The sequence below is a fragment of the Muntiacus reevesi genome, chromosome 12, assembly GCF_963930625.1.
Source record: "Muntiacus reevesi chromosome 12, mMunRee1.1, whole genome shotgun sequence".
Taxonomy (NCBI): domain Eukaryota; kingdom Metazoa; phylum Chordata; class Mammalia; order Artiodactyla; family Cervidae; genus Muntiacus; species Muntiacus reevesi.
Genome location: NC_089260.1, coordinates 14820650 through 14845616, shown reverse-complemented (window position 1 = coordinate 14845616; position 24967 = coordinate 14820650). Strand labels below are relative to the sequence as shown.

The 24967-nt window shown below is 42.7% G+C and overlaps 1 protein-coding gene across 2 annotated transcripts in view; it reads right to left on the bottom strand.

Annotated features, from left to right (window-relative positions):
• MATN2 (matrilin 2) overlaps positions 1-24967 on the bottom strand; it is a 166958-nt gene that overhangs the window by 38331 nt on the left and 103660 nt on the right. For both annotated transcript variants that reach the window (XM_065902517.1, XM_065902518.1), the window contains exons 6-7: positions 22802-22924; positions 4700-4822 (exon numbers count right to left, since the gene is read on the bottom strand). In XM_065902517.1, the coding sequence (XP_065758589.1) occupies positions 4700-4822; positions 22802-22924 (246 nt within the window). The remainder of the gene's footprint in view (positions 1-4699; positions 4823-22801; positions 22925-24967) is intronic.

Below are 24967 nucleotides of genomic sequence, written 5' to 3'. Positions count from 1 at the left end.
TTGTAAGATTCCACTTATATGAGGTACCTAGAGTAGGCAGTCATAGAGATGGAAAACAGAATGGTGGTTGCCAGGACTGGGGGAGAGAGGAATGGGGAGTTACTGTTTAATCAGTGCAGAGTTTCAGTTTGGGGAGATAAAGTTCTGGAGCTGGATGGTGAGGATGGTTGCTAACAACAAAATGTACTTAAAGCCACTGAAGTGAAGTGAAGTGAAGTGAAGCGAAAGTTGCTCAGTCGTGTCCGACTCTTTGCGACCCCATGGACTATACAGTCCATGGAATTCTCCAGGCCAGAGTACTGGAGTGGGTAGCTGTTCCCTTCTCCAGGGGATCTTCCCAACCCAGGGATCCAACCCAGGTCTCGTGCATTGCAGGCAGATTCTTTACCAGCTGAGCCACAAGGGAAGCCCAAGAATACTGGAGTGGGTAGCCTATCCCTTTTCCAGAGGATCTTCCCGACCCAGGAATCGAACTGGGGTCTCCTGCATTGCAGACAGATCCTTTACCAACTGAGCTATCAGGGAAGCCCAAACTGTGCACTTAAAAATGGTTACAGTGAAAAACAAAATGGTTACAGTGGTAAATTTTGTTCTGTAGGCAGTCACTTCAGTCATGTCCAACTCTTTGTGACCCTGTGGATTGTAGCCAGCCCGGCTGCTCTGTCCATGGGATTCTCCAGGCAAGAATACTGGAGTTGAGTTGCCATGCCCTCCTCCAGGGGATCTTCCCGACTTAGGGATCAAACCCACATCTCTTGCATTGCAGCCAGATTCTTTATCACTGAGTCACCCAGGAAGCCCCTTGTTCTGTATGTTTTACCGCAACTTTTAAAGGGCCAACACTATCTTTAAGAAAGATTTAACATACCCTAATTAAATTAAAAAACACGAAGATTCTTAGGGCTTCCCTGGTAAATCAGTGGTAAAGAGTCTGTCCCCCTGCCAAGGCAGGGGACGAGGGTTCGATTCTCGGTCCGCAAGGATCCCACGTGCCGTGGAGCAACTAAGCCCGTGGACCCCAGCTACTGAGCCTGCGCTCTAGAGCCTGCGAGCCTTAACTGCTGAGCCCACCATGAGCCACAACCACCGAAGCCCGCAAGCTCTAGAGCCCATGCTCCGCAACAAGAGAAGCCACCGCGATGGGAAGCTCAAACACCACAGCTAGAGGAAGATCCGGCTGGCCACAACCAGAGAAAGGCACCCCCCTGCCCCCGAGCAAAAAAAGACACAGCACAGTCAAAAATTAATAAATAAATAATTTAAAACATGGTGATTCTTAAAAAGGTCAGCTATCTGGCAAATAGCAACTCCAAAGTGCCTCTTCTCCGATGGTTCCTTGCCGCAGAGGTTGACCTGTTCTTCTTCGCGTGCTTGAATCACAGTTCTTCACATGTATGTAAGTTACTTATTCCTTCACTCAGTATTCACTGGGTACCCACTATGCACCCCCCCCCAACTCTGGTCCAGTCTGCTCATTAACTGAGCTACACGTGGGCCGGGCTTGGGTGTGGGTTTATCTGGCAAAGCCCAGAGTGTCCAGTAACCCCACGAGATGAGACGGCTGGGCTGTCAGAAGGCCAACTAAACGGCGTGTATAAGTGCCAGCTCAAAAAGGAGCTGGAGACCTCACTGAGAAGGTAAGACATAAAAACACGAAAGATCAGAGATAGGTCACTGCAGACTGTCATGCCAACGGAGTGGCACGGAGAGTCAGTTTTAGAAAGATGGGACAGGCTACAAAATGTTCAAGCAGAAAGTCATGTTCCTTCAGTTTAGGAAATGGAAGTTCAGAGAAGCAAAGCAGTCTGTCTAAGGTCACAGGGCCAGGGTGGGTGATACTGCCAAGACTGACCCCCCTTACTCAGTTCAACCTGTGCACCCCGTACCCTGCTGTTTAGAGTGTGATGCCTTCAGTGGGGGAAGCACCAGCCTCGGTGCCAGCATGAGCAATCCTGGAGCCCCACCCACCTCTGACTCCACCCTGGGGTCCCCGCCTAGACAGTCAGTCCTGGGCTCTATGTTCTGCATCTCTGCCTCAATAATTTATGCTTTAAGTCGATGACAGCACTTTCCAGAAAAAGAAATTATGCCTGGATGAGGAGAAAGAACAAATCCAGGCCAAGAGAGTTTTCTTCAGTAGGACTGTGCCTTGAATTCCAACCCCCCCACCCCCGACCCCGGTTTAATTGGATGATATCAAATTCCTTTGAAAGATAGATTTATTAGATTTGCAAACAGCCCACATCCATCAACCGCCCATTAAACGTAAATGGCTGTACTCTGAGCTCAAGATCTTTAATGCTTGGAAGATCTTCAGGCTCCTAACAACCAAGCCCAGATTTTAAACCCCATTTCTCTGCTTCCTGATCCCACGAAATGCTCCAGAGAGGCACTGAGCGCTCGCTTTCCGTTAGCAGCTGTCTGCCATAATCGCCGGCATGCACACATCAGGGCAGGGGTGGCTCTCAGAGGGATCTCAGCAGCGGAGGGCTGGGTTTGCAGCAGAGACAATGGAAAAAGTAACGATGAGGCAGGATGTTGGGAGAAGGGCTGATGAGGACATTGGGTTTTAAGAAACAAATTCCATTTTTCTTGGATGAAAAACTAGGGCACCTGGCTGAAGAGGAAATGGAGCTATCCCTGAATATATATGCATGAGTGTTAAGGACTCTGGGCTGGAGACAGGCCTGTCTCCAGGCTAATTTGTGGTGGTCACACTGTTTCCAAATGGTCACTTCCTCTCCATTTATCCTTCTGTTCTTGGCCTCCCTCCTCCCTTGATAACGATGCAATGCAAGCACTGCCTTGGACCCTTCTCTTATTCCAAGTGCCTCTACAGGCAGGATGTGGAGGGCGGGGCAGAGGGCAAGGGAATCTCAGATGACTGTAAGTGATGCAGAGCTTCAAGCCAGTTCCCCTCCACCAATGGCCACGTGCCCAGCTCACTTCCTCCTCCCTCCGCTAGCAACACACAGTGAAGCCTGCAACTCCAGTGACTGAGTTGGAGCAGATCTAATTTTCCCCCATGGAAGAGGTCTAGGTCCACAACTAAGTCCCACTGGTGAGTGATTTTTCCCTGGGGGTAGCCAGCCACTGACACACTCGCCCCGAGAAAAAGGTGTACATAGCTCAGAAAGGAGCGGTCGGGCTGGCCTCTCCCACGAACCGCATGCATGTGTGGTCTGATGGAAAATAGTCTATCTAATTGTTTTCACATTCTGAACCTCTCAGTTAAAATTCCCATCTGATGCTTGCACATCGCCAGAGTTTGCATCCAGGCAAGGTGGTGGGAATTCTCTTTTGTAAGAGAGGCTCAGTTTCAAAATATGGGCTCTGCTACCTTTAACCACCCTGCAAGATCTCACACATAGTAGAGTGAGCACGTGAGTCAACATGTGCTGTGGGGAGGCTGCGGCTTGTGGATTCAGTTCAGTAGCCCACGGTGCTTTTCAAAAAATGATGTGTGGTCAGCCTTTTGAAAATCCAGTCCTGTGGTGCAGAATACTGCTGCACCCACGACTAGGAAGAAGTGGATGAGGGATATGTTCCTCAGTGGGAGTTCCAGAGAGTTCTGTGAATCAACAGTCGGGAGAATGGGGACAGTTCAGTGTGCATATGTGTGGGCTAACTTTGGGAATGCTTTTTGAAAAAAATCACAACTTGTGTGCCTTACAAAGGCCACCTTTCTAACAAGATTAATTTAGATGATAGTTGCCATTTCTCCAGGATGATAAATTTCAGAGATTCATGTACTCTTTCATTCATTCACTAAATATTGTGTCACACCAGCACGTGCTGAATACTTGAGGTGTTGAGGATTCACAAGAGAGAAAAAGAGAAGAATTGCTGTCTTTGTAGACCTTCCATTCCAAGGGGTCTCTCAGGGACAGGTCACTTAAAGATATCCCATTGGAGGTTCATGCTCTAAACACCCCCGTCAAGCCCTCTGAGGTGCCAGAGGACACCATCTGAGCCACTCAGCACATCCTTAATATCACCCTGCTGACACTAGGCACCTCTCCAATGCTGTGAGGATGCCCCAGAGTCTCCTATTTTTTTCTTCCTTTATACCAAGGAAAGATTCAATGTCCCCCTTCTTAGCGGCCCTCAAGGGTCTCACCTTGAAACTTCTCTGGTGGTCCAGTGGCTAAGACTCTGAGCTCCCAATGCAGGGAGCCTGGGTTCCATCCCAGCTAAGGGTACTAGATGCCACATGCCACAGCTAAAGATCCCGCATGCTACAAGATAAAAAATCCGGCGTGCTGCAGCTAAGACCTGGCACATTCAAATAAATAAAAGTAAACATTAAATTTTAAAAGTGTCTCATCAGGTAGGACTGGAAGAAACCAGCTCTTTTTCCCTCCAACTCTGGATCCAGCCTTTTCTTTCTCAAAGTCCCAAATACATGTTGTGAGGGTAAGGAGGTGGAGGCATGCGTCCTCATTTCAGATAGGCGAGAGCTTCAGCTGGTGCCTTGACTTCACTAAAGGAAACCAGTGGGCAAACCCAGTCTATGCACTGGCTAAAAATCACCCCCATCACAGGATCAGGTGAGACAAAAGGTAAAATAAGGGGCAGAATGATGTCAGCGAGCACAAATGCTGAGAACAAGTACACCTGCTGGAGATCTGCCAGAAAACGGAAAACCAACGGGGCCATCTGTGGAACAAGCCCCTCTTCCACACGCAGTGCAACTTACTTCTGCAGGTTTTCTGATCTGGATTCAGGGTAAAGCCTTTCAGGCAGCGGCAGGCATAGGAATCATCTGTGTTAACACACTCGTGCTGGCATCCATGGTTAGGTGAGGCACAGTAGTCTATCTCTGCAAAGAAAGAAAAATCATAATGATGAACCAAACTGGAAATCTAGCATAGGAAAACCAAAGGACTCACAGTCTTAACTTTCCCTAAACAGATACATTCCTGTGACTTCAAACACTCAAGACACTCAGGCCATCTAGGGATCTCTCAGTGAAGCTATTTCTGTGTTTAGGGATATGGCCTCCCAGAAAGAGGACTTTCTTGACATATTACAAGATGTTTATGCCTTGTGAAGAGGCCTTCCTTGTCCTGGTTCATGTCAGAGCCACCAAAACACAAGCATTGTTTGTTGTCTTGCAGGAGCCTGGCTGAATGTTTTACAGAAGGCATGCAACTAAAGCAATGACTTCAAACCACTTAGCTGATTGAAACACTTAGCCAAGCAGTATACGAAATCAAATCCTGGAAAAAAGAAGGCCTGAAAGTGAAAGGCATCCTTTAAGGCAAAACACCTCCCTGTTATCATTGGCCTCATCTGCTGCTGCTGCTGCTAAGTCACTTCAGTCGTGTCCGACTCTGTGCGACCCCATAGACGGCAGCCCACCAGGCTCCCCCGTCCCTGGGATTCTCCAGGCAAGAACACTGGAGTGGGCTGCCATTTCCTTCTCCAGTGCATGAAAGTGAAAAGTGAAAGTGAAGTCGCTCAGTAGTGTCCAACGCTTGGCCACCTCATGGACTGCAGCCTACCAAGCTCCTCTGTCCATGGGATTTTCCAGGCAAGAGTACTGGAGTGGGGTGCCATTGCCCTCTCCGAGCCTCATCTGCCCTTAAATCATATCAAGATTTCACATCTCTAGGTATACAGTGTTGTTTTAGTCACTAAGTCGTGTCTGACTCTTTGGTGACCTCATGGACTGTAGTCCACCAGGTCCTCTGTCCATGGGATTATCCAGGCAAGAATACTGTAGTGGGTTGCCATATCCTCCTCCAGGGGATCTTTCTGACCTAGGGATCAAACCCAGGCAGGCAGATTCCTTACCACTGAGTCACCAGTGAAACCCAGGTACGCATTAATTTAAACCAAAATAGAAAAAAAAAAGGTCAGATGGAATTTTTAATAATGAGATATTATTGTGTAAGTATTTTGTAGATATGGAATGGGATTCTTCTACTGATGGGTCTGAAACTTGAATGCATTGTCTAAAATTGCTTGAAATAAGTGGCCACTGATGGGATCTTAAGAGAAGTCTTTTCGTTTCAATGAGGGTTTTCATTGTTTCAAGGAACATATGAACTACATATATCATTTTCATAATGAAGCATTTGGTATAAATGAGTTTTCCCAGCCTGTACCAAAGGAAACAAAATGAAAAGTGCATAGTATTCTCAAAAGGAAAAATATTGAGAAGATGCCAATTCTTCCCAATTTAAAGTCATGGAAAATTTTAAATATAAAAAAAAAAAGAACAGAATAGTATAATAAATCCACTTGCATATCATTTGACTTCAAGAGAATTAATCTACAGCAAACCTTGTTTCCTGTATACTCCCATATCCCATGCTAAGATGCCATATAACTTGAAACTAAACCCCAGATATTATATCACTTTGTCCATAAATATTTCATAATGTATCCTTAAAAGACTGGAACTCTTTAAATGTAACTGCAATACCACAATCACCTATAAAGTATTTTTTAAAAAACATTCTTATTTGGAAAGGATTTTAAATTTACAAAAGTTACAAACATAAAAATACAAGCAGACAGGTAAAAGAAGCACCTATAGACTCTCTATCCAGACTCATCTATTGTTCATATTTACCCCAGTTGCTTTATCATTTGTTCATTCATCTCTCTGAATTATTTCAGAGTAAGCTATACATTTGTTGTTTAGTTGCTCAGTCGTGCCCAACTCTTTGCGACCCTGTGGACTGTAGCCCGCCAGGCTCCTAAACACAGCTTGTACTTCCTAAGAGTAGTTATCAGTTCAGTTCAGTCACTCAGTTGTGTCCGACTCTTTGCAACCCCATAAACCGTAGTACACTAGGCTTCCCTGTCCATCACCAACTCCTGGAGTCCACCCAAACCCACATCCATTGAGTCGCTCACTCAAACTCATGCCCATTGAGTCGGTGATGCCATCCAACCATCTCATCCTCTGTCGTCCCCTTCTCCTCCTGCCTTCAATCTTTCCCAGCACCAGGGTCTTTTCAAATGAGTCAGCTCTTTGCATCAGGTGGCCAAAGTACTGGAGTTTCAGCATCAACATCAGTCCTACCAGTGAACACCCAGGACTGATCTCCTTTAGAATGGACTGGTTGGATCTCCTTGCAGTCCAAGGGACTCTTCAAGAGTCTTCTCCAACATCACAGTTCAAAGGCATCAATTCTTCGGCGCTCAGCTTTCTTTATAGTCCGACTCTCACGTCCATACATGACTACTGGAAAAACCACAGCGTTGACTAGACGGACATTTGTTGACAAAGTAACATCTCTGCTTTTCAATGTGCTGTCTAGGTTGATCATAACTTTCCTTCCAAGGAGTAAGCGTCTTTTAATTTCATGGCTGCAATCACCATCTGCAGTGATTTTGGAGCCCAGGAAAAATAAAGTCAGCCACTGTTTCCACTGTTTCCCCATCTATTTGCCAGTGATTAAACCACAGTGTAGCCATAATTGCACAAATTTACATTTATACAAGGCTTTATACAAGACTTTTATTTAATCTACCATCCATATTTTAGTCTTCTCAGTTGATCTAATAATATTCTTTATAGTATTTTTTACCCTCTAGTATAGAATATAGTAAAAGGTCAGGGATTATATTTAATTTCATGTATGCTTAGCCTCCTTTAATCTGGAAACCATGTTGTCTATTGTGGCCATTTAAATTAAAATGGAATGAAAGCAACCCATTGACAGATGAGTGGATAAAGAAGGGGTGGTATGTGTATGTATATAAATAATGGAATATTATTCAGTCATAAAAATGAATGAAATAATGCCATTGGCAGCAACATGGATGAACCTAGAGATTACTGAAGTAATTAATTAATTAATCAAGTGCTATAAGTATAGTACTTAAGTAAGTTGGAAAGAGAAAGACAAATGCCACAGGATATCACTTATAAGTGGAATCTAAAACACAACACAAATGAACATATCTATGAAACAGAAAATACTCACAGACGCAGAGAACAGGCTTGTGGTTGCCAAGGGAGAGGGGTGGTGGGGAGGGAAGGATTGGGAGTTTGGGATTAGTAAATGCAAACTAGTATGTATAGGATGGATAAACAACAAGTGCAGAGCACAGGAGACTATATTCAATATCCTGTGATAAACCATAATGGAAAAGAATACGAAGGGCATATATACATATAGCTGAATCACTTGCTATACAGCAGAAATTAAACATAATATTGTAAATCAACTATACTTCAATAAATTTTTTTTAAAAAGTAAAAACATTTGATTTTACATTTGTGTTTATCTTCCCTTATACTGAAAATATAGGTACAAAGTGACATTAACATTATATATACATATCATTTCATATATTTACATGTGTCTATGTATAATGTCAAAGAAAGAATAACAATTCTATTAATACTAGGACTGCTGGAAACAGTTAAAGCTCTTTTGTTTTTTGGACATCTGCCACTTGGAGTGTAACGTCAATAAATTCCATGCCCATCACTTAAAATAATTCTCTTGGTGATTATGCCAACAACTGTAAATCAGCCTAACTGATTTACAGTTAGGCTCATTTGCTTCAATTTGTGTTCTGTAGGCAATTCTCCAGCACCAATTTAGAGCCCTGTAATTTGATTCAGTTCTGACACTAACCACCTATAGTTAACATCCAGTCTCACAAGGTAAAGTGTAAGGTCCCCACCAAGACTGCCCTGACCTCAGACACCAGTTTTCAGATGGGTGCCCAGCCGACCTTCACTTCTGCACAGCCACCTACAATCCTGGGGTTTCCCACAACTAGTTCCTCTCAATAGAACTCAGGAAAGTGCTATACTTACAGTTACCATAATCAAGATGGTTTTAACTCTTCCTTTCCAATCTAGATTTCATTTCTTCCTTTCTTTTTTACTTCCTTATTACAATGGTTAGAATATTAGTCGCTCAGTCGAGTCCAACTCTTTGCAACCCCATCCATGGAATTCTTCAGGCCAGAATACTGGCAAGGGTAGCCTTTCCCTTCTCCAGGGGATCTTCCCAACCCAGGGATCCAACCCAGGTCTCCTGCATTGCAGGCGGATTCTTTACCAGCTGAGCCACAGGGGAAGCCCCTCAGAACCTTACAGGCTGTGCTAAATAGAAGTGGTGAGAGTGGGTGTCCTGTTTTACTCATCTAATAAGGAAAGCATTCAATCTTTCACCAGTCAGCACGATGTTAGCGGATAATTTTTTCACTGATGCACTTTATCAGACTGAGGCAGTTCTCTTCAATCCTAGTCTGCTGAGAGTTTTGTTCTTGTTTTTTATCATAAATGAGTGTCAGGTCTTGTCCAGTGCTCTTTCTGTATGTACTGAATTGGATCATACGGTTCCTGCTTTTTGTATGTTAAAGTTTTAAATTTCATTAATCAAACTTTGAATGTTAAATCATCCTTGAATTCCTGGGATAAATCACAGGAAGTATTATCTTTTCATATATTGTGGAAATTTTTAAAAATTTATTTTAATTGGAGGCTAATTACTTTACAATATTATGGTGGTTTTTGCCATACATTGACATGAATCAGCCATGGACGTACATGTGTTCCCCATCCTGACCCTCCCTTCCACCTCCCTCCCCATCCCATCCCTCAGGGTCATCCCAGTGCACCAGCCCTGAGCACCCTGCCTCATGCATCGAACCTGGACTGATGATCTATTTCACATATGATAATATACATGTTTCAATGTTATTTTCTGAAATCATCCCACCCTCACCTTCTCCCACAGAGTTCAAAAGTCTGTTTTTACATCTGTGTCTCTTTTGCTGTCTTGCATATAGGGTCATTGTTACCATCATTTCTAAATTCCATATATTTGCGTTAATATACTGTATTGGTGTTTTTCTTTCTGACTTGCTTTGCTCTGTATAATAGGCTCTAGTTTCATCCACCTCATTAGAACTGATTCAAATGTATTCTTTTTAATAGCTGAGTAATATTCCATGGTGTATATGTACCACAGCTTTCTTATTCATTTGTCTGCTGATGGACATCTAGGTTGCTTCCATGTCCTGGCTATTGTAAATAGTGCTGCGATGAACATTGGGGTGCATGTGTCTTTTTCAATTCTGGTTTACTCAGTGTGTATGCCCAGCAGTGGGATTGCTGGGTCGTATGGGAATTCTATTTCCAGTTTTTAAAGGAATCTCCACACTGTTCTCCATAGTGTCTATACAAGTTTGCATTCCCACCAACAGTGTAAGAAGGTTCCTTTTTCTCCACACCCTCTACAGCATTGATTTTTTGTAGACTTTTTGATAGCAGCCATTCTGACCGGCATGAGATGGTACCTCATTGTGGTTTTGATTTGCATTTCTCTGATAATGAGTGATGTTGAGCATCTTTTCATGTGTTTGCTAGCCATCTGTATGTCTTCTTTGGAGAAATATCTGTTTAATTCTTAAGCCCATTTTTTGATTGGGTCACTTATTTTTCTGGAATTGAGCTGCAGGAGTTGTTTGTATATTTTTGAGATTAATTCTTTGTCAGTTGCTTCATTTGCTATTATTTTCTCCCATTCTGAAGGTTGTCTTTTCACCTTGTTTATAGTTTCCTTCATTGTGCAAAAGCTTTTAAGTTTAATTAGGTCCCATTTGTTTATTTTTGCTTTTATTTATATTGCAGAATTTGATTGCTAAAAATAAAGATCTTTTGCATGTATTTCATGAAGGATATTTGTGTCATTTTCTTTTCTTATAAAGTCCCTTTCTGTGTTTGGTATCATGCAGGCCTTATAGGATAAGTTGAAGGATGCTCCTTTCTCTCGCATTTTCTGGAAGAATTTGTATAAAACTGACATTAGTTTTTCCTCAAATGGTATAAATTGGTAGAACTTACCAGTTAAGTCAGCTAGCTCTGGAGTTTTCTTTGTGGGAAGGTTTGTAAGTACAAATTCAATTTCTTTTACTAGAGAGAGGCCTATTCAGATGATCTATTTCTTCTTGAGTTCATTTTAGAAGTTTGTGAATCCAACAACATGTAAAAAAGATTATACTCCACAACCAAGTTGGATTCATCTCAGAGTCACAAGGATGGCTCAGCACACACAAATCAATCAATATGATACACCACTTCAGCAAAAGAAAAGTAAAAAATCAGATGATCATCTCAACAGATGCAGAAAAAGCATTTGATGAAATTCAACATTCATTCACGATTAAAAACTCTTACCAAAGTGATTATAGAGGCTATTTATGACGAACCCACAGCTGACATAATACTCAGCGGTGAAAAGCTGAAAGCCTTCCCACTAATACCTGGAACTAGACAAGGATGCCCATTCTCACCACTTCTGTTGAACATAGTACTGGAAGTCCTAGCCACAGCAACCACAATAGAAAAAGAAATAAAAAGTATCCAAATTGAAAGGGAAGAAGCAAAATTGTCATTATATGCAGATAACATAATACTATATATTTAAAAACCAAAAAAATCCACACAAAAACTAACAGAACTGATAAACAAATTCAGTAAGGTAGTAGGATACAAGATTAACATACAGAAACTGGTTTTATTTCTTTACAGTAACAATGAAATGTCAGAAAGGGGAAGGAAAAAGGCAATTCCTTTTAAAAAAGGAATTACATCAAAAAAAGATAAAATACTTAGAATAAACCTGACCAAGGAGGTGGAAGATTTATATGCTGAGAACTATAAAACATTGTTAAAGGAAACTGAAGGTGATTTAAAGAAATGAAAAAATATCCCATTTCTACTGGATTAGAAGAATTAATATTGTTAAGATAGCCATACTACTAAAAGCAATTTACAGATTTAATATGATCCCCACCAAATTACTCATGATGTTTTTCACAGAACTAGAACAAATAAACCTAAAATTGATATGAAAGCATAAAGATTCCTAAGCAATCCTGAGGAAAAAGAACAAAGCAGAAGACATAAGACTTCAGAAAATAACTATAAAGCTACCGTAATCAGCATGGGGAACTCTCCTGGTGGTCACGTGGTTAAGACTCTGCATTCCCAATGCAAGGGGACTGGGTTCAATCCCTGGTCAGGGAACTAGATCCCACATGCTGCAACTAAAGATCACATGCTGCAACTAAAGATCCTGCATGCTACAACTAAAGATCCCATACACTGCAACAAAGATTGAAGATCCCATGTGCTGCAACTAAGACCCATAATAGTCAAATAAATAAATTAATTAAAATAAAATATTTTTAAAAATCAGCATGGTATTAGCACAAAAACAGACATATGGGTCAATGGAACAGAATAGATAGCTCAGAAATAAACAGGCATACCTATGGACAAAAGAGGTAAGAATTATACAATGGGGAAAAAACAGTCTCTTCAGCAAGTAGTGTTGGGAAAGTTGGACGGCCACACGTAAATCAATGGAGTTAGAACATATCTTTACATGATACACAATAATAAACTCAAAAATAGTTTAAAGACTTAAATACAAGACAAGACACCATAAAATTTCTAGAAGACAACATAGGCAAAACATGACCTGACATAAATCATATCAATGTCAATCTCCCAAGGCAACAGAAATGAAAGCAAATATGAACAAATGGGACCTAATCAAACTTATAAACTTTTGTACAGCAAAGGAATCATAAACAAAATTAAACGACAACCTATGGACTGGGAGAAAAAAATATTTGCAAATGGTGCGACCAACGAGGGCTTAATTTCCAAAATATACAAACAGCTCACACAACTCAACAACAAAAAACAAACAACCCAATCAAAAAATTGGCAGAAGACCTAAATAGACATCAGGGGCTTCCTGGGTGGTGCTAGTGGTAAAGAACTTGCCTGCCAATGTAGGAGGTGTAAGAGATGCAGCTTTGACCCTAGGTCGGAAAGATTCTCTGGAGGAGGGCACGGCAACCACTCCAGTATTCTTGGCTAGAGAATCTCATGGACAACAGTCGGACACTACTGAAGTGACTTAGCATGGATACACGCAAATAGACATTTCTCCAAAGAAGACATACAGATGACCAACATCATTAATTATTAGACAAATGGAAATCAAAACTACAACGCGGTACCACCACACACTGGCCTGAATGGCCACTGTTAAAAAGTCTACAAATAGCAGATGCTGGAGAGGGTGTGGAGAAAAGGGAATCCTCTTACACTGTTGGTGAGAATGTAAATTGATGGGCCACTATGGAGAACAATATGAAGGTTCCTCAAAAAACTGAAAATAAAGTTGCCATAGGATCCAGCAATCCCACTCCTGGACACATATCCAAATGAAACTATATTTCAAAGAGATAAATGCACTCCTAAATTCATAGCAGCACTGTTTATAATAACCAAGACATGGAAACAACCTACATGTCCATTGACAGATGAATGAATTAAGATACGGTATATAAACACACAATGGAATATTACTTGACCATAAAAAAGAATGAAATAATGCCATTTGCAGTTACACAGATGGATCTACAGATTGTCATACTAAGTGAAGCCAGAAAGAGAAAGACAAAAACCATGACACAGGGAATTTATCTATGAAACAAAAAGACTCACAGACATAGAGAACAGACCTGTGGTTGCCAAGGGAGAAGGAGTGTAGGGAGGATTACATCAGAAGTTTGGGATTAGCAGATATAAACTATTGTCTATAGAAAGGATAAACAACAGGTCCTATTGTATAGCACAGGGAACTATATTCAGTATCCTAAAATAAATCATAGTGGAAAAGAAAAAAATGAGTAGTTTGGGTCTTTCAAGGAATTTGAAGTTACTGGCATAAATTTGTTCATTAATTTCTCTTATTATCCTTTCAATGTTTATAGGATACATAGTGATGTCCACTCTCTCATTCCTGATGCTGGAAATTTGTGTCTTCTCTCTTTTCTCCACCCTGATCAGTCTGGCAACTGATTCATCAATTTTACTAAATCTCAAAAAACCACTTTCTGATTTTACTAGTTTTCCCTGTTGGTTACCCATCATCTATTTCTTTAATTTCAGCTCAGATATTTATTTCCTTTCTTTTGCACATCAATTAATTATGTGAAAAGTGTCAACCTCAGTATTCATTAATTCATTCACTTATTCATTTAATAAATATTCTCTGAACGTCTACCATAGGTTAGGCACTGGAATCAGCAGGGGCAAAAAGGCACAGTCCTTTTCCTCATGGAGCTAAACAGGAGTCACTTATAATTTCTTAGAATAGAACAGATTGTTCATTAATCAAATGACACCAACAAATAAGTTGGACATACATAATTTTATGAAAAAATAATAACTAAAGACATAATAAATAAAGCAATGAGAAAAAATTTTCTCCTACTAAGTCGGCAAAAAAATTTTCAGTTCAGTTCAGTCGTTCTGTCATGTCCAACTCTTTGCAACTCCATGGACTGCAGCACACCAGGCTTCCCTGTCCATCACCAACTCCTGAAGCTCGCTCAAACTCATGCCCATCGAGTCGGTGATGCCATCCAACCATCTCATCCTCTGTCATCCCCTTCTCCTTCTGCCTTCAATCTTTCCCAGCATCAGTGTCTTTTCTAATGAGTCAGTTCTTCACATCAGGTGGCCAAAGTATTGGAGTTTCAGCTTCAGCATCAGTCCTTCCAATGAATATTCAGGACTGATTTCCTTTAGTATTAACTGGTTGGATCTCTTTGCAGTCCAAGGGACTCTCAAGAGTCTTCTCCAACACCATACTTCAAAAGCATCAATTCTTTGGCACTCAGCTTTCTTTATGGTCCAACTCTCACATCCATACATGACTACTGGAAAAACCATAGCTTTGACTAGATGGACCTTTGTCAGCAAAGTAATGTCTCTGCTTTATAATATGCTATCTAGGTTTGTCATAGCTTTTCTTCTTCTTCTTTTTTTTTTTTTTTTTTTTTTTCATAGCTTTTCTTCTAAGGAGCAAGTGTCTTTTAATTTCATGGCTGCAGTCACCATCTGCAGTGATTTTGGAGCCCCAAAAAATAAAGTCTGTCACTGTTTCCATTGTTTCCCCATCTATTTGCCATGAAGTGATGGGACCAGATACCATGATCTTCGTTTTTTGAATGTTGACTCTTTTACAGGCAATTTTATGGCAGAGCATAAAAATTGGTACAAAGGTTTTAGAAAATAATTTTGTAATATGCATCAAAAGCCTTGAACGTGTTAATAGCCTTTGACTCAATACATTTCCTTTCACGGTTTGTTCCTAAGAAAATGATCAGAAATGCAAAGATTTATAGTCAAGAACATTTATCACAATACAATTTGAATAGTTTAAAAAGTGCTGAGTAAACTGTGATATATACGTATGATATACAGACATTAAAATGTTTTGATAAAGTTTAAATGACACAAGAAAATGCTCATGATTTTTTTTTTTTAATATTATTTTATTAGTTGGAGGCCAATCACTTCACAACATTTCAGTGGGTTTTGTCATACATTGACATGAATCAGCCATATAGTTACACGTATTCCCCATCCCGATCCCCCCTCCCACCTCCCTCTCCACCCGACTCCTCAGGGTCCTCCCAGTGCACCAGGCCCGAGCACTTGACTCATGCATCCCACCTGGGCTGGTGGTCTATTTCACCATAGATAATATACATGCTGTTCTTTCAAAACATCCCACCCTCACGTTCTCCCCCAGAGTTCAAAAGTCTGTTCTGTACTTCTGTGTCTCTTTTTCTATTTTGCATATAGGGTTATCGCTACCATCTATCTAAATTCCGTATATATGTGCTAGTATACTGTAATGTTCTTTATCTTTCTGGCTTACTTCACTCTGTATAATGGGCTCCAGTTTCATCCATCTCATTAGAACTGATTCAAATGAATTCTTTTTAACGGCTGAGTAATATTCCATGGTGTATATGTACCATAGCTTCCTTATCCATTCATCTGCTGATGGGCATCTGGGTTGCTTCCATGTCCTGGCTATTATAAACAGTGCTGCGATGAACACTGGGGTGCACGTGTCTCTTTCAGATCTGGATTCCTCAGTGTGTATGCCCAGAAGTGGTATTGCTGGGTCATATGGCAGTTCTATTTCCAGTTTTTTAAGAATTGCTCATGATTTTATGTCATAATGTGCTTAGCCGCTCAGTCATGTCTGAGCCCGCCAGGTCATTCTGTCCATGGGGATTCTCCAAGCAAGAATACTCGAGTGGGTTGCCATACTCTCCTCCAGGATATCTTCCCAACCCAGGGATCAAACCCAGGTCTCCCGCATTGTGGGCAGATTCTTTATCATCTGAGCACCAGGGAAGCCCTTTGTGTTACACTGTATGATCTCAACTCTATACAAATATATACATATGCATTAAAAAGAAAGACCAAGAGAAGTGTAGCAAATCAGTATTAAACAATGGTTACTGGTGGGTGAAAAGATTACAGTCATTTCATCCCATGCACTTTCATTTCTATACTATTCAGTTTTCTACAATGAGTCTATATTACTTTTGCAACTAGAAAAAGGTTAAAAATAAATATATATATACATAATCATGAACTAGTTACTATGGATAACAGCAGAAGTAAAATAGAAAACAGAACAATGTGGGAGGTGCTCAGTGTTGGAGAAGAAAATTATCAGAGAACATCTGGGAACAATATGTATTGTTTCTGATGTCTATACCGGACATTCAAGATACAGGCAAGCAAAGCCAGTTTGTTTGGGAAGTGACTATGAGCTTCCAGGTAATGCAGGAATTTGGGGAGATAGGAAGCAAATGGATAACTGTGAAGAGGGCAAGCTATATGCTCCATGGACCACACCACCTACCTCACCATCTCTCACTCTATTCTAGTCACATGGAACTTCCTTGCTGTTCCCAAACACTGCCAGACATCCGTTTCTGCCTCAGGACCTTTGCACCATTGCTGTGTTTTCTCTGCTTTAAAGCCTCCCCCTTCTCTCACCGCCTTCAAATCTTTGACCAGATGGGACTTTCTTGTTGAGATCTGTAATCCTCTGTCACTCAGTTCCAATAGAATGTGTGCTCCATAAGAACAGGAGGTCCTTGGTCTGTTTTATTCATCACTGTATACCCAGTGTCTACAAAAGTATCTGGGATTTAGTAGGTGACCAATAGGTATTTGTTGAATGAATAAATGGTTATTGATATTACTCTTAATGGAGTGTTTTCTGAAAGTTTAGGTGTGTAAACATTGCCTACCAAGAACTAACAAGGAGTCACTAAGAGTGAAAGAGCTCATGGACCCTCCTTGATGCTTCTTCCTGCCAGGCTGCTTAAACACATCCCCCCACGAGGATCTCAGGTGAGACATTCAGCCAGTTACAAACTCAACCAGTGATTCTTTCATCCAGCACACATTTCTCCATCTGGCCTACAGGGCACAGGGATCTCTTTAGGAAACCGATAGACTGTCTATTAGAGTCTAGATAGTGGCTCCCACATTTTCTACGCCTGGCTAGTCTACTACATGAAATAAAATTATTCTTCTATAACTCATTCTTAGTGACCAAGAAAATGTGAGACGCTTAATTTGATCTGTTGGTCTCAAAGTGCAAGAAAGTGGTGATCAGCTCTGTGTAAGGACTCACTTTCTAAGAGTCAGAGCTGTACAAGGTGGAACACGCTGCAGGGGGTGTAGTGAGTGTCCTGTCACTAGGGCTATTCAAGTGGAGGCTGGATGATGACATGGTGAGGATATTGTAGGATGGGTGGTTGGGCTAGAAGTAGGTTGAACCTGAAGGCCTCTTCCAATTGGGTATTTTTAAATTTATTTATTTTTTTAAATTTTTATTTATTTATTTTTGGAGGGTCTTTTTTTTTTTTAAGTCATTTATTTTCTTTTCCATTATAGTTTAACATAGAATATTAAACAGAGTTCCCTGTGCTATACACAAGAACTTTGCTGTTTATCCATTCTATATATAATAGTTTGCATCTGCTAGTCACAGGCTCACAACACACCCCTCCCCAACCCTCCCTCCCCCTTGGCAGCCATAAGTCTGTTCTCTATATCTGTGAGTCTGTTTCTGTAGACAAGGTCCTTTGTGTCATATTTCAGATTCCACATATAACTGCTATCATATGGTAAATATCTTTCCGTTTCTGACTTACTTCACTTAGTATGATAATCTCTAGGTCCATCCATCTTGCTGTAAGTGGCATAGTTCATGCTTTCTTATGGTTGAGAAATATTCCATCATATATATGCACCACACCTTCTTTATCCATTCGTCTGTCGGTGGACAGTTAGATTGTTTCTACATCTGGGCCACTGTGAATAGTACTACTGTGAACATAGGGGTGCAAGTATCTTTTTAAATTGTAGTTGTGTTTGGATATATGCCCAGGAGTGGGATTGCTAGATCACACGGCAACTCTATTTTTACCAACCAAGAGTCTTTGATTCATGCACACAAGTCTCACATTGTGGAGTATAGGAAGTGACACAATGCGGACGGTAGGAAGATACTGGGGCTCAGCAGGTTAATGAAAAGCCGTCCAGGAAACTCAAAGACTGACCTCTTCTATTTCATCTACCGTATGATGTGCCTATGTGCTCAGTCGTATCCGATTCTTTGTGATCCCGTGGACTGTACTCTGCCAGACTCCCAGGAAGATCCCACATGGCACGGAGCAACTGAGCCCATGGGCCACACTATTGAGGCTGTGCCCTAGAGCCTGGGAGCCATGACTACCGAAGCCTGCAAGCCTAGAACCGCTGCTCCGCAACCAGAGAAGCCGCCACAACAAAAAGCCCTCCTACCGCGAGTGGAGAGGAACTCCTGCTCTCCGCAGCTAGAGAATTGTTCACGCAGCAACAAAGACCCAGTACAGGGTCTTCTACATAAATATTTATGTATTTTAAAACACATAAATATTTTTTAAAAAGTGATTGCCAGGGGCAGGGGTGGGGAAAGTGGAGGAGAGGCAAATTACTGTTTAATGGACACAGAGCTTCAGTTTAGGGAGATGAAAAGTTCTGGAGCCGGATGGTGGTGATGGTTGTACAACAACATGATGTATTTGATGCCACTGAACTGCACACTTAAAAATGGTTACAACATTAAATCTCATAGTATGTATGTTTTACCATAATAAAAAAAAGTCTTGCAAATATTTTGCAAATTGACGGCACCTGCATATTTACAGCTTTCTCCTGTCTAGAAAATAGTCAGATAGATATGTATGGGATGCTTTAGGGTAAGGAACTGATATAAAAGGAGGTGCTTTTTTGAATGCTACTTACATATTTTAATTATATGATTTGTTCAGGAACATAAAGTTCTATTATGTACATTCTGGCTTCATCATAAATTAATCATGCTTGATATATTATTAGATTGACTAGTCTACCTTTTTTAAACAATAATTGCACACTTACTAACTGGATTAGCTTTCAAATATATTTCTGATTAAAAATAGAGACTCAAAATTAAAGAACTAAGTTTTTTTTTTTGTTTTATGCTTTTCAAGTTAATGAGGAATAGAAAGAGATTGTTTTAAATCTCTCAACATCACAGCGGCGGCCAGGCTCTGGCTTGGCTGAACGCCAACGCCATACCTCATTAATTACTAACAGGACCTCCGCCTTGATATCTGAGCTCCTGCCTCCATCCTGCGTGTCTGTCCTCTTAACCGTTCCCGTTTCTCAGCTTGTGTCCCTGTTTTTGTCATACATCTGGGACATTCCCAAGTGTCTCGGTTCTTACAACCGTATGCCTGCCACCCACGCTCACAGCCCCCGGACCCCCGGAGTCCTCTGGGGGTCTCTGCACTCGTGCCAATCCCCTCCCCAGGTCGGGCTCCCTGCCCCGCCCCAAGCACAGCAAGAAGGGGACCCTCCTAGGGGACACGTCTCCCAGAGGCTGACAGCCTAGCTACTCTTCTCGGCCCACACACGCGGGTGGTTCACTTCTGTGTCTTGACTCCAACAAGACCGAGAGACAGCTGAGCTGCCGGCCTCCACGCCTAGCTGGTGAGCCCTCCCAGCCGGACAGTCCCTGGCACCCCTTCCCTCCACCCCTGACTTTCAGCTGGACGCCTCTCCCAGGCCCCCTGCGCTGTCCACTCCTAGGGCCTCCTGATTTCTGCTCCCCTGGGGCCTGTCATTCTCCACATCCTGGGAGATTCTAGGCTACGGGACATGCTGATGATGAGGCTCTGGGACCAGGGGCGGGGGTGAGGTCAGGCGAGCCTGGCCCGGGAAGGCGTTCTGTAAGGGCAGGAAGGAGATGGATGGCATCCGTGCCTTCCTCCGGGCCTCATCCCCGGGTGGCAGCAGCGTCCCCACCTCTTCTATTCCAACTGGCCTCCTCCTTCCGTTAACTCCTGCCAAGAGCCTTGTCTGCGTCACCCCGGGAGCTTTCAGTCATGTAACACCTTGCTGGTGACTGAGCTGCTCCGCCTGGCTTGTGTTCCCAACCAACCTCCAGTGAAAGTCTTGAATTTTGAATTTTTTATGCCCTATTAAACTCAGCCTAGGCATGTGGTATAAGCTCAGTTCAGTTCAGTCGCTCAGTCGTGTCCGACTCTTTGAGACCCCATGGACTGCAGCACACCAGGCCTCCCTGTCCATTACCAACTCCCAGAGCTTGCTCAAACTCGTGTCCATCGAGTCGGTGATACCATCCAACCATCTCATCCTCTGTCATCCCCTTCTCCTTCTGCCTTCAATTTTTCCCAGCATCAGGGTCTTTTCCAATGAGTCGATTCTTTGCATCAGGTGGTCGAAGTATTGGAGTTTCAGCTTCAGCATCAGTCCTTCCAATGAATATTCAGGTATATGCTCAGTAAGTCCTGATTTAAAGTCTTTGAAGCCAGTGTCATCCCTTAAAAGAATTGCTTGCCACCAGGCCATGAGCTAAATGGCTTAGATGAATTATCTCAGTTAGTTTTCAAGACAACACTATGAAATAGGCGGTAATATCTCCCTATAACAATTGAGGCAACTGAGGCATCAAGGACTTGCCCAAGATCACCCAGCAAAAACAGGTGATCTGGAGTTGGAAGTCCCCTTAGTGCCAACGGCCTCCACCTTGATGGACAGAACTGACTCATCAGCCCAGCAACCACAACCCCCTGAATGCTACCTTGGCCCAGGCAGCTAGCTCATAGCACAGACCATTCAGAAAGGAAGGGAGACTAGGGACTGTCCAGTCGATTCACACAGTTACTGCTTCTTTCAGTAAGCAACCGTAGGCCAGTCAGGTGCCAGGCGTGGCACCGAGTCTTGTCTGGCTGACATTTTTGCACATCTTACCTCCTCCCAGCCACCTCCACCTCACTCTTCTTCACCTGGTGAAGGATGGCTCTGCCTTCAAGACTCAGCCAAGATATCTTCTCTAGGAAGGACCTGGGCTTCTTCATTGCTACTGGCATGTGGTTTGGGCTCCAGAAACTCATGCTTTGACTTCCTGTGTCCCTTGTACTTCCATCCTTCACCCCTAATGCCAGCTCTGATGTTTGTTTGAGATGTAGGGATTGAAGGACCACCAGTCTTCCCAGGTGGCTCAGTGGTAAAGAATCCTCCTGCCAACGCAGGAGACACGGGAGACGCAGGTTCGGGAAGAGCCCTGGAGAAGGAAATGGCAACCCGATCCAGTACTCTTGCCTGAAAATCCCGTGAACAGAGGAGCCTGGCAGGCTACAGCCCATGGGGTTGCAAAGAGTCAGACACAACTGAGCGACTGGTCACATGACAAGCACTGGGACTGAAGAGCAAGGTGATGTTTCAGGAGTTTGGGGGATGCTTTTCAAAACCAGGCAGGCACATCCCTGCTTACATAATAGATGTTTTTAGAAAGGTTGCAGGTACATGACCTTTTTATGAATTGAAATTCTGTTTTCCAATTGATGTATGCTTCAGAGGTGACATTCTAAATTGCTGCTAAACGTCACTTTTTAAAAAGGCTGGGTCCTAGTACTTTAAAAACAAGCTTCTCTCAAGTGAACTTTTCTATAGCATGATAATTATTCATATACGATCCCTTGAGTGTTCTGACATAGCTTCCCATTCAAAAGAATGCTTTCGGAATCCTTTGGCAAAATGAGCGCCAACCCTCAGTTTATAAATTGGTCAGATTTGGGGAGGTCAAATTAATTGTGATGTGGATGTGTATGCTTGCGTGCTAAGTCACTTCAGTTGTCTCCGACGCTGCGATCCCATGGATTGTAGCCCACCAGGCTCCTCTGTCCATGGGGATTCTCCAGGCAAGAATACTGGAGTGGGTTGCCAAGCCCTTCTTCATGAGATCTTCCTGACCCAGGGATTGAGACTGTGTCTCCGGCATTGCAGGCAGATTCTCTACCACTGAGCCATGGGGAAGCCGTGTGGATGTGTATAGTTAGAATCAAATAGAACTAAGTAGCTTAAACAAAGACTGAGCAGTTTCACTGCAAAATGCCCTCCACCTACCCCTCCCCCACCCGGGGGCAACCACAGTCAACTCCTTCTGGCTCAGAGATTTTCCTTTACTTGTGTGAAGTCAGAGCTGAAGCCCACAAGCCACAAAACCTCAGTGAAAGAATTTCTTAAGGCCTGTTAATACTGGTGGGCACAGCCAGGCTGAGCCAGCATGAAGTAAGACGACCTGATCACCAGCATCCTCTGCAAACGCCGGAGGAGCGCTCCCACATGTGGCCTCTGATAACAGATACATACCACTGTCAGATGCTGGGAAGGGTGGCATTGAGCTTGAGTGGGCTGTGGTCTTAAGACAAGTTAAGAAAGGCTTGACAGAGGAGGAACAGGGGCAGAAGGTGCGAGGTCCCCCAACTCCAGCTCATAATCCTATGCTACTCTTTGCTTGGAAGATTTCCACGGTTGGGGTGCCTATAGCAATCAAAAAATGTGCGTGTAACTTACTTGCGCATGTTTTCTTATCTGGGTTAAGAGCAAATCCTTTAGGGCACCGGCAAAGGTAGGAGCCGTCGGCATTTACACACTCATGTTCACATCCGTGGTTTTCTGAGGCGCAATAGTCCACAGCTGTAAAGATGAAAACATAGAAGTTAAGTAGAAACATAAACAGAGGTAAAGGGTATAGTAGATTGGAAGCATACCTACAACAACTATAAGCAAGGATTAATACCATTGCCCCCAAAAGAGGATGGATAAATAAATATGAAACTAAAACTTCCCTCTTGAGAAAAAAATCAGGAGTCAGGATCAGACAGTTCATACCAGAAGGTACTAAAGAACATAAGAACAAGTGAAAGCATGGAGTCCTAACCACTGGACTGCCAGGGAATTTCCTAACAATTGTATTTAAAAGTTAAAGAAATGCAAATCAAAACAAGGCAAAATTAGTAAACTGCAAAAGTAAAGACAAGATAAAATCCAGTGGTGGCAAGGCAGCAGGGAAACAGAGTCAGACTTATTTATAGTGGGTGGCATTATAAATCCATAAAAACTCTTCTGGAAGGACATTTGACAATATTCACTCTGGAACTGTGACCCCAAAACATAACTGAAAAAAAGAGCAAATTAACTATATGGAATAAGCTGTTTATAGCAGTATCATTCACAAGTGACCAAAAAATTCTGGAAAATAAAAGATGAACACTTAAAAAGGAAAAGTGGTTTAGTAGTTTATGAGAAAATACACCGGCCTCTTTTCTCATTAATCCTACAAATATTCACTGAGTACCTACTCTGGGCCCCACACTATTTTAGGTGCTAAAGATGGAACAAATAACAAAACACATGAAAACTCCAGTCCTTGAGAAGCTTACATTTGGATGCTGGTGGTAGATAAAAAAGAAAATAAGTAAGTAAAGAACACAGTCTCTGAGAAGGTAGAGAGTGTTTTGGAGAAAGTAAAAAATTTAAAAGATGCTTACTCCTTGGAAGGAAAGTTATGACCAACCTAGATAGCATATTAAAAAGCACAGGCATTACTTTGCCAACAAAGGTCTGTCTAGTCAAGGCTATGGTTTTTCCAGTGTCATGTATGGATGTGAGAGTTGGACTATAAAGCAAGCTGAGCAACGAAGAATTGATGTTTTTGAACTGTGGTGGTGAAGAAGACTCTTGAGAGTCCCTTGGACTGCAAGGAGATCCAACCAGTTCATCCTAAAGGAAATCAGTCCTGAGTGTTCATTGGAAGGAGTGATGTTGAAGCAGAAACTCCAATACTTTGGCCACCTGATGTGAAGAGCTGACTCATTTGAAAAGACCCTGATGCTGGGAAAGACTGAGGGCAGGAGGAGAAGGGGACGACAGAGAATGAGATGGTTGGATGGCATCACCGACTCGATGGGCATGAGTTTGAGTAAACTCCGGGAGTTGGTGATGGACAGGGAGGCCTGGCGTGCTGCAGTCCATGGGGTCGCAGAGAGTTGGACATGACTGAGCGAATGAACTGAACTGAAAATGTTGAAAAGGAAAAGAGACTGTCAGGGGGTGAGAGAAAGGGTGTGATGTAACAGCAGTGGTGAGGAAAGGCTCACCAGGAAGGTGGGAGTTGGCAGAGCCAGGAGGATAACTGGGAGGGAGCACTAACTGGGAGGGAGCACTCCGGGCAAAGGGAACATCAGCAGATGCAAAGGCCCAGAGACAGGAATATGCTTGTGAGCTGGAGGATCAGCGAGGAGGCCAGAGTCACTGGAGCAGAGAGGGGCGGGAGACAGAAAGACTGCAGGTCAGGAGGGACCGTAGGGCCATTGCCAGGACTTCAGCTTTTACTCTGAGTGAGTAGGGAGTAAACTCCCCAGGGGGAGGGTTCTGAACAAAGGAATCGAGAAGAGACCATGGCATCAGAGGTGACTAGAACACCAGCTAGGTTTCCCTGGTGGTCCGGTGGTTAAGAATTCGCCTTCCAGTGCAGCGGATGCAGGTTCATCTCTGGGGGGATGACTAAGATCCCACATGTGTGTGCGTGCTAAGTCACTTCAGTCGTGTCTGACTCTTTGTGACCTTATGGACTGCAGTCTGCCAGGCTCCTCTGTCCATGGGGACTCTCCAGGCAAGAATACTGGAGTGGGTTGCCGTGCCCTCCTCCAAGGGAATCTTCCCGACTCAGGGGTTGAA